The 11,136-nt window shown below is 36.3% G+C and overlaps 1 protein-coding gene across 1 annotated transcript; it reads right to left on the bottom strand.

Annotated features, from left to right (window-relative positions):
- Positions 1–323: 323 nt before the first annotated feature.
- On the bottom strand, positions 324–10,856 carry LOC137955399 (uncharacterized). Its single transcript, XM_068802323.1, has 14 exons — positions 10,599–10,856; positions 8,420–8,501; positions 6,654–6,757; positions 5,112–5,238; positions 4,124–4,218; positions 3,880–4,003; positions 2,833–2,913; positions 2,637–2,735; positions 2,402–2,560; positions 2,240–2,300; positions 2,086–2,156; positions 1,830–1,874; positions 1,115–1,279; positions 324–982 (listed from the first exon to the last, which is right to left on the bottom strand). Exons 1-14 carry the CDS (start codon positions 10,634–10,636, stop codon positions 554–556), a joined length of 1,680 nt encoding a protein of 559 aa, XP_068658424.1. The 5' UTR covers positions 10,637–10,856; the 3' UTR covers positions 324–553.
- Positions 10,857–11,136: the final 280 nt, after the last annotated feature.

Raw genomic sequence — 11,136 nt, 5'->3', positions numbered from 1 at the left:
TTTGTAAATTAAAAAAAAAATTGAAATGAAGTGATTAAGAGTATTTAGGGTTATAAATATATTAGAAAAAAAAGTGTTTTCAATCCGAAGTAAACTGGATGGAATAACTTGGGAGGTTTAATTAAAAAAAGTGCAGTATTGTATTCTTGAACTAAAAAACAAAAAGCATGAAAAACTTTCTAGGATCATGTTGTTTTGGTTACATAATCCAAGTAAAGTTGGGAGAAAATGTGATCAGTATATAAAAAGTGGCATAGAAAGTTTTAGTAAAATTCATATTGTTAAGAAAGAGAAACTACCTTGTTAATGAATAAAAAGAAAAGATTAAGATTCTACCTTATAATTTGAAAAATATTTTCTTTGCAAAATGTTTAGTTCCTGGAACTTTTTCCATTCCTCTGTTTGCTATTTGGCTATTTTATACAAGATTCTTGCAACTATTTCCACCCAACATTCAAGTTTCAACTCTACAACAATCAAATCTTCACACCAATTTCATATCTTTTCCTCTTTTCCTTCTCTTATCCTTTGTTCTTTTCTTTTTTTATTGTCTTCAACCGCTATTTTTGAAGAAGTTGAGGCCCCAACGATGAACTAAACCTTCAAGAACATGGCTGGCTGGGTTCTTTTCCACTGTAAGGGTGGCACGAGTTCCACTGGTTCCATCATCAATTGATGAGCTCGAGCTGTCTTCAACTGTTGATGCAACTTTTGTGTTGCGACTTCTAGCATCTGATGATTGAGGAGCCACAGATGCACATAGGGATGCCTCTTCACAAGCAACCGCGTCACCATTGCTTGCTGATGTAGAAGACGTGCTGTCTGTCTCCTTGCTCCCATTAGAGTCTGCTGCAGAAGTTGCTGCATCACCTTTTTCTGATTGATGTGGATCGATGGTGTTCTCAGGGGATGGCTGATTGTTTTCGTGAGGATGTCTGGTCCCTAAGTCCTTCAAGGATTCTATTACTGCCTCCATGAACATCTAATTATTTTCATAAAGAAAAAACAAATGAAATTTCTCAGAAGGATTAATGGATGAGTGCGCTGTTCAGGAACAACTTTTCAGAATGATTACTGATTTGCAGAACTACTGAGGACTAATTAGCGGACTCACCCTCTCTTCATCTTGTAAGTTGCATGGAAACTCGCCTAAGTCATCAAATGTATATTCCAAATATGCGTCATCTGTTGTGTTGCTGTAGGAGTGAGGATCACCAGTGAGATCAAATGTAATTAGTCTGGATGAAGGGGAACCAAGGTCATCTTCTACTCCTTTTCCCTGTATTCATCAGACGAAGATGAATTAGAACTCACCCATTGTTCTCAAAAGTTCTCCATAGTCCAAAAAGCAAAGAATTAATTACACTCACTCATCTTCCAGATTTCAGAATTTCTTTATGCCCACTTCCTTTCTCTCTCTTTCTTCAAAATAAGTTTTTAATAACAGAGACCCACCAAGGTGGAAGCAGCGAGCCTATTCCCTATTTTCTCTTCTCAGCCCCATCTCCTTTCTGCCCAATGGGGTGTTGCACCCATCTTCCCCTCTCAGCAGAAAAGGAGGAAATGGAGAAAGGGCTCACCACTTCCCTCCCAAGTGGGCCATAACCTTTTCTGTAAAAAAAGAGAGAGGGGATGGGTGTAATGAAACTTCAAAATCAAGAAGACGAGAGGAATTACTGCTTTTCCAGGGACGTTAATGCAATTTTTCTATTTTCAGGAGGCTGAGTGCAATTAAAAAATAAAATGACCTGCCTGAAAGTTTGCAGTCCAAAAGGTAAAAATGGAAAAACTTCAAGTATTACAGAATGATGGGAGAGAAGATTGACTACCTCTGGTTCAGAGTGACTTTCTTGTGAAGAAACATCATTAGGGACCTGAGTCGTAAAGATACAGATGGACAGAGAGGTGAGTGACTTCTTTTACGGTTCAACCAACAGAATAAACAAGACAGGGTCTAGCATGGCCACCCATTTGACAGAGAACAGAAGTAGAGACATGGCCTGAGGTTAGGGCCATTAACTACTAAGAATAGGATGAAAACTTTGAATACTGTTGGAGATAAAAGGAATTATTAGTTTATTTAACCTCTGTCCGACTCATAGGTCTAATTAGACGTAAATGACTAAGAGCTTCTTCCGTGCTGCCTGGAGTGGATTCTGTAACCAAGAAAAGGAGAGAGGAAAATCAGAAAATATCTTGAGACTTGCTTCTGAAAAGTGACAGGGTTTGCAAGGCATACCATTACTAGATGGTCCAATGGAACCAACGAATTGTACTCTGTGCGTTCTGTTGCTGTCCTTCTGTGTGCATACCGGCATCATACAGTTAGAACACAAGCATGCTCCAACATATTATGCTGAACAGAGCAGACATTTAAACTAGAATACAGCAAGATACATACCTTCTCCAGATAATGATCTGCATTGTGTAAATAAGTTCCTTGAAAGACGTCCTTTGGAGGATTAAGGACATTGATGAAAAATATGTTTATAGAGTCAAAGTAGAACTGAGGACGTGGAGAATTGTGATCTCCATCAAATTTGATTATATTTTTGTCACCCTGTAACATGTGTTCATTTAGTTCCACCACTGAAAAATGGGGCATTGGAAAATCTGAGAAATGGCCTAGAACTTACAATATAAGAATCAAATATGCGATTGGAATGGTGGGGTTGAATGAAATCATCATCTGTAGCATGCCCAAGTAAAACAGGAACAAAACAAGATTTTGCAACCTTCAAGAGTGTAAGAAAGGATAAATATCTATCACACTCCACATTCCTGGCAAGTGAAAAGACCAATTCTGGAGTTATCCCGAGAGGCAGAAAATACCTGAACAGCATTTAGATCCATAATGTCAAACTTAGCTTTCTTCTGGATAACCTTTCTCATGTATTGAATTGCAAATTTCACCTTCAAGAAGAAAGTCAGATAAAAGATATAAAAGATATGCACGAGGAAAGTGGAGCAATAGAAATTACTTGATTGCCACAGGCACGGAAGTATCGTAATCCAGGAATATAATTCCAGATGAAGAAATCAGGTCTTAAATGACTTCCTTGTGGCTATGCAGTTAGAATTACAGACCTAAAGACTTCTTCCCCCTTCTAAGCTATCCTTCCAACCATAAAGGCTGAGACAGTTTTATGATGAATTGCAGATCTAAGCTCCTCACTTCAGATCAAATGGCAACACAATCCACGTGCTCCCAATTCCATCTCTGATTCCTTCAAAAAGGAGGGGGCATCCCGTCATGGCATTATAGTAGGATCTTCCTTCCCCCTCAACACTTGAGGCATGCTTCATCCTCTGTCTTTATTTTTTATTTTTTAAAATGACCCTTTGATTTAATAATTAATATTTATTTATTAATGGAACTGAAATCATCACTAGTTCAGCAAAAAATTACATACCCAAAGTCCCATTTAAAAACAACTAAAGTGATACATTTTCCAATTGCTACAGCATGCAGGATGTTGGGTAAAGCAATCATCTAGGGTACATACAGCATCCATAATCTCAATCCCCTTTCATAAAAAAAATAAAAAAAACAGAAAAAACCTCTTTTCGGTTTCAGTTAGAAAACAAAAGAGTTATAGTGCCACTGCACTTTTGTACATTTCTACCACTAGCACAAAGAGTGAGGCAAGGATATCATCCTAGAGTTCATGTTCTGCTCCACTTTCTAGGGTCGGCCCACACATTACCCATTGAGGAAAGTTTTAGAGAGAGTACTCAGTCAAGGTTTATGCATTTCTTATAAGGATCAAGAAATGGAAAAGTCCCAGATTCAAAACCATATTTGGTATTAAAACACCAGAGTGAGGTCCAAGGTTTTTATTTCTAATTTTTTTATAAAGAGGGCCAAGGAATTCTTACAGTGAATTTTGGCAAACGAACTTTGTAGGTGTCAACAAGTTCCATCATCAAGTCAACCAAATTAGAGAAGGGACTGTCAAGGACCATTCCGGCAATTGATGGATCCTCAGCTCCATACATCAAACTGATAACAATCACGATCTTCAGTCAATAAAATACAAAAAAAACCACAAGATTATTATAACACATGCAAGAGTCTCTTCACACACACAAATGAAAACATAAAGATACTGTATGAGGTTACCTAGTAACAGCGCCCATTGAACGGCCCCACAAGCCAATGCATGAAACACTCTTATCTGCCCGCAGATGATTGACCACGGCCTTGAGATCATCTTTCTGCAGATGCAAACATAACAATAAAAATAAAATCTGTATAAGATGTGCTGAAGTTACATAACAAACATTCTGTAAGGAGAAATTACTCAATGCTCTAATATCAAGCAGATCGATTCTCCATGCTACAGATTAGTCGTTTCGAATGTCCAAAAATCAGCTGGGAGGCATCTTACCAACCTCATTGTCTAATCATTCATATCACCTGATTATGGCTAAAATGTCTCTAAATATGACTCTCATAATCCTATAACACTGTAGACTTTAATGGCGTAATTTTTCCTACAGGATTGATGCTCTAAACCTGGCCAAGAACTTCCCCGATAAGCTTATTTCTAGATTTTTTTACATTTTCGTTTTTCAAAAAACATTTTTTTGTCTTCATCCTTAAGTAACCACTGAAGGCTCCGATAATCTGGCAACAATAATCCTCAGAAAATGATGTTTACACCATGAGAAAAGAAAAGCAGGAGCCACCAATTCACCAGTCCAGACCATCATAAAATTAATGGACAAGATTACTTGTATGAGCATGACATTCAAAGTTCTAGATAAGAATGTTGATAAACATAGTTTATTCATCAGGAGGACTTTGGTCAATTTTGTGTCCGATGGTATAATTTTAGTCGTCCTTCTCGGTTCTAGTGTATTAAAGTTTAAAGGTAACATGGTCAGCATTATGTGTATTTAAACACTGGTTTGAAAGACTTAAGGAGAGAGGCAACTTAGTCACTGTGTGTTAAATTATTTATTTAATGAGATATGAGTAGCTATCCTCTTCTTCCTCTGCACCAACCCTCCTTTCCCTTTCTTCTTCTTATTTCTTCAATTCCTCCTCTCTAAACTCCAGAATAAACAATTCCTATGAAGAAAAATCAAGATAGTCAGGCACTTACTTCATTCCATCCCAGTGTTACATGTTCTCCTTCTGAGAGTCCAGAACCAGAAAAGTCAAGAGTGAAGACAGTAATGCATGAGGGGAGTAAAATAATAGCAGCTTCACTAGCATCAGCTCTACAACCACTGGAAGGTCAACGAGGAGGAAGAATATATCAGTAACATGAATATGTATATGTAGGGTTTAAACAGGCCAAATCCATCCAGCACCTTTGATCTCATAAATAAAAAGACCATAGGGCACACCCCTTGTTAACATTGGGAACCAGGTAGGATGGGGATAGCTGAGGAAAAAAAAAAAAAACCAACGCAGATATGGTAAACCAGAAAAAATTCTGTCCCCATCCCCATCCAAAACCCGACCTGATAGTTCACTTACACAATGTATTTTAAAATGACATATAAGTTTAAAAAGACAAAAAGAGACAAAATTTTTGTTGTTGGAAGTCAATTTAATTGATATATCTTGATCGTTACAACAAATTATTGTTGGTTGAGTAATTTCAAAATTAATTATTTTTCATCCTCACAGCATGAACCTAACCTGAAACCCATCTCAGAAAAAACCTGTCACGAAGTGGGAATGGGTTTGGATTTTCAAACCCGTGATGGGTTTTATGTCAAGTTCATGGGGTGGGGATGAGTTTTCAAAAACACAACCCACACCCACCCCTCGTACCAGGCGTGGGCATTTTGGATTTTCCAAGACATCTTGCTTATGTCAAAATCCGAGATGTCTCAAAAACAGTTGTAATGATACATAACATTAGTTTTATATAAGGGGAAGACATCTCAACCTTAAAAATCCAAGACATCTAACAAGATACCCGTCCCTATTTGATATGTTTATTCTTGCATCTATGAGGGACTATTCTAACATTTCTCACACGTTTGGGCCCTCTTTTTTACTCCAATACACACATAACTTAAGTTAAAGGCCCACTAATAGGTACCCGCTCTAACAACATCCTAAAGTTGGGTACCTAACATTCCAAAATGATTAGTTGAAGGCATCTTCCCAATAAAAAGCACAGGACATTTCTAATCCTAGATCCATGTAGGACTATTTTCTAATATCCTCAAAAAGTAGAATTTTTGATAGTGCATAATCTTTGTTACCATACTTTAAACCTAGATAGGATTTGGTCATTGAACTGGATAAAAAAACAAATTTCATAGTCAACTTCAACAACTGATCCAACTTAGATTATGAAACAAACCTACAAATATATGCATCTAACAACCTTGTGCAGTTCAACATCCAAATCACTTTGATAAAATTGATCACAACTCAGTGTAAGATGCTATTTGATGAGACCATAAAAGGACAGGAGGCTCAAAGCATGAGCTCACAAGGGCCTCTTGAAGAAGGACATTAAGGTCCTGCTGCTATTCTCTAACAAGTTCCTTCAAAGTTTCCAACATACTGGTGAACAAATTGAAATCTCATACCCATTCAAGATACTCCCAATACAACAGTCCTTTTAATTCTTTGCAACTAGTATCTGATATATGTTTTCTTTTGATATTTCTTGACTCACCTGTTTCCATGGCAGTATATTACACAAGGAAGAGCTATTCCTTCTGGAATGTTAAGAGGTATGTAGTGACTACACTGAAGTACATTTCCTCGACTGTTAATGCCCTGAAACATATTAAGGATACTACATTGTGAGACAAGCCCATTCCTGAAAATAACAATTCAAGAGTCATAAAATTTTAAACTCTAAGAGAGCATGAAAATAATTAATCATTTGTATAATGTGTTTACAAGTATTATCAGAGAATCCGTGTTTTTAAGTTGCCCTTAAGAATCTCAAGAGCATAAAGCTTCCGATGAAAGACAAAATAAAAGGCAGCCCGTGTAACATTTAAAAAAAAAAAAAAAGACAAAATAAAAATATATCCAATATTCAATTCAAGACCAATGAAATAGATTACATGAGCTTTAAGCTCATCTAAAATGATCAGAAGAAAAGACACATTAGCATTAATGGCTTCATCTTTAGATCCTAATCACATATGTAACCACTTAGTTTGGCATTGTAACCAAATTCCAAGATATAATTTGGATGAACGGATATAGAAAAATAAAAGATGTATAAAAAAATATTCAAAACAGTTGAATGTTTCTAAATTAGTAGTTTATACTGATTATGAATTCTCAATTTTTTGTGAATGTAAATAATTAATATTTGTTACTTACACAACCCAACAAGTTTCAATTAATTCCCAAGAAGGATGTATGGTCTAAAGAGGAAAAATCCTCACAGAACTTATGAGTTGGCTAACCTTGCAGCAAGAAGAGGGGGAAAATTGTGAATTAAATTACTTTAAAGTATACTTTTAACGATAATAGCTCTCTATTTACTTATAACTGGAAACTGTGTAATTTCTTCTTTCAATATTCCTTCAACAGTTTTTTGTCACTCTGCTAGGCAAACCCTGGCGCAGCAACCCCCCCCCCCCCCACCCCCGAAAAAAAAAAAGGCCATACTTGTGCCCTTGTTTGGAATTCATCAAAAGTTTAACCCTCATTTGGGAAAGAGAATTAAATAAACAGAAAAAAATTAAGAATTTGAAAGGGAAGACATTTAATTAAGAAAAGAAAAAAAACACTGTTCGAGAAGAATACTTCCTTAGGAGTCAGTTTATAGATTTTTCATATGCAAGCAAAAAAGGAGAATTCAAAAAAAAAGAAAAGGGGAGAACAAGAGAACCCAAAAGGGAGATAAAATGAAAAGAGAAAGAAAAGAAACAAATACCTAGCTTTCTCAACCTCCCAAAAAAAAAAAAAAAAAAAAAACTAGAACATTACAGAAACACTGAAAAAACAATTCGGTTGATAGATTATGAACTGAAAAAACATAATTTTTGGAGTTCAATCATTTTCGGTGCACTCAACACTCACACAACAAGATAAAAAATAAAAAGGAAGAAAGAACACAAGGCATCAATTTTCAAAACCAACTAAACATCTTACATGCACTTGCTAGGCATGAAATAACCACTAAGAATAGGAAATAACCTCTTTAGTGAAAAAATCAATTAAAAAAATAAAAATAAAACAAAAATAAGAAAATCAATTACCAACTCATGAATAGCAGAATGACAATGTCTGAAAATAAATAACTCTAAACCCTACACCACTAATGAAATAGAAGAATCACAAGAGCTACACATAACATAAAAATACAACTCACACTTTATTCTCCACCCTCCCGCTCCCCCTCTGGCCCACACCCCCCCAACCCCAATTAACAAAAGGAAAAAGCCAAAGAATTTCAAACAAAGCAAGCAGATGTACCTCCAAATCTTTTCTCTGATACCACTGTCCTTTAAGCATAAATTCTTGGTCTAACAAGTCATTTTTGGGGCTATAATCAGCTCTGTAGATCAAAACATGCAACTATAAGCCCCTTAAATATGAGGAATACAGAAATAGAAAACTGAAAAAAGGGCTTTTTTTTTCTTTTTTTTGGAAATGCCAACAGGAGCAAATAATAACAATTTTGAGAGTCATAATAACAATCATCAAGGTAAGAAATAATATGCACCTATATTATCTCAGACCCATTTCATCTCAATAAGATAAGTATATAAAGCTCCCACAGAAAAAGGAACACCCGACTACCAAGGATGCGGAACAGTTTGTGTCTTACTGAACCTGAATAAGGAATATCCTCATATAATAATCTGAATATTAATATTATCATTCAATGACATGTGCAATGCTTTATGAATCATCCTCATCTTTAAGAAGAATGATCAACAATTTGCTCCCATTTTCTCTATTTTCTACTCTCTGCGTGGTTATCAAAGTCAATGGAAGTTTCTGATCTGAGCAGAAATTCCAGGTGGAAAGTACTGCATTAAACACCCATTGGGTCACAAGTATTTCCATTCTACCTCAAAAATCGTGCCCCAATTTTTTTAAAAAATCCAGTAGAGCAGAGAGAAAGATTTCTCTGATGGTTATCAAGGCCATTGCCTATCCCTCGTTACCATCTTCTGCTCATTAAAGCATTATCCTCATGTTTGACAAGAATGATTAGCATTTTGCTCCCCTTTCTCTATTTTTGACTCTCTTCATGGCGTCAAAACCCAAAGAGAGATTCCAATTTAAGCAGGATTTCCATGCAAAAAGTGCAGTATTAAACACTCGTTGGGTCACAAACTATCTCCATTCTACCTAAATATCTCACTTATTACAAGATAGTGCCCCACTTTCTATTACAAAGCTGGCAGAAAGGGAGAGATTACTCTGATGGTGATCCAGGCAATTGCCCGCTACCATACATCTCCGTCACCACATCAAGCTCATGTGAATCAGCACACTCGTGACTGATTGAGCCCTTCAAGGCCTCCAAAACATGTTCCAAGCAACAATGCTGGTATTGCAAGGAAGATGCACATAAGCAAATCATAGAAGAATGTATAGTTCACACTCCAAGCAGGAAAACCCTCCTATTAAAGGTGTAATAGGAATCATCTGTCACTGAAACTTGACAAAGACTTCCTATACATAATATTTGTAAATATTCCAATCTTTCTCGCATAAAGGATAAAGTATGCTGTGTTTTCAGTTTCTTATGTGGTATAGGTGAGAGAATGGAATCCTCTTTTTTGTTCTCTCTCTTTTTTCTTTCTAGTAGAACGTTTTGATACTTCTATTGCACTATATGATGAGACAAAACTCCTGAATGCAAAATGACATAAGTTGAGATATATCTTCAATTCATAGTCTTCATAGTCTAAGCCAACGAAAAACCCAAGAAATGCCCTTAATTACACCATATCTTCCCAAGGACGAATTCAAATTATCTTTCCGAACTTGTCACAAGTACACTTTCACTTTTAGAATCTTCCTAAACAAAATCCAACTGACAAATCCAGTATTCCATTTATATATATACCACTTCATAACTTGTCAAATTTGACACCTTGATCTCTAAATGCTTTTCCATCTTAAACGCAGGAGCATTAAATAAAGCCTCAGTCATGAGAAGCTTATCGTTGCTTAAAATGAACTCATCAAAGGAATGACATGCATCAAGGGCCCTTTCTTCCCAGCTTGTCGAATGCTCTCAAGTGTAAGATCCAGTGCCAGCGAATTGAAGAAAAGCTTCTGTAGATTATGTAAGAGATCCTCGTTTGTTTAAATTTAAAATTCAAAGGTAAAACATTTCTTATTCCAAAGAGTAACTTAGCCATCCAGGCAACAATCCAATGTGTATCACAAACTAGTAAAGAGAAAAAGTAAGTTCATCTTAATTAATAATCGGATAAGCGACAAGAAAAAGGGTAAATGAAATTCAATATCAAATTAAAAGAGACGATTCCTCACAATAACAACTAAGAAACAAAAAAAACAAAAACAAATAAATTGTTCTCACCTTTCAGATAAGAATTTAAAGGCAATTCAAGACCCAAAACCAAAAGTAACAATTTCCGGTAAGAAAAAAACAAATCAGAAAACGATGTACCGTGGCGGACGAATGATAAAATTTACGAGCTGTTCCATCGACCCAGACTAAAAGACAGCGAATTTTTGAGGAATTTATAATTTCCTCGATCTTCCACTTGCTCTTCCCATACTAGAATCATACGAAAAATCAGAAGAAGTTTCTTTTCCCTGCATTTTGATGCTCCTTTTCTCCGCCGAAGGCTGATGCCACGAGAGACGACGAATAGGGCGATGTGGCACGTGCCAAAGCGAAGAACCGGAGACCGGAGAATTTGTCACCAATCATCATTGCGCTTTCGTCATAGACACGTTTTACCGGACCCTCTTACCCCGATCTTTTCTACAAAATGACTTCGTATTTCATCTGGCGTCCGAGTCGAAACTCGAAACTGGGATTTGCAGCAACAACGGAGGTCTTCCGATCTCCCAACTCTGAGGAGCTCAGGTGCAGTTTAATTCCTAGGCCATTACAGTTTTAAACAATCGGGAGATAGAAGAAAATAGAAAAACAAAAAAGAAAGGTGAGGATAAAATAGCATTTAATTAAAAAGCTAATA

This window comes from Aristolochia californica, unplaced genomic scaffold (genome assembly GCF_029961685.1).
Source record: "Aristolochia californica isolate CCGP_79_NKW_82.1479 unplaced genomic scaffold, dmAriCali1.0.hap1 SCAF_2, whole genome shotgun sequence".
Taxonomy (NCBI): Eukaryota; Viridiplantae; Streptophyta; class Magnoliopsida; order Piperales; family Aristolochiaceae; genus Aristolochia; species Aristolochia californica.
This window is presented reverse-complemented; position numbering and strand designations above follow the sequence as displayed.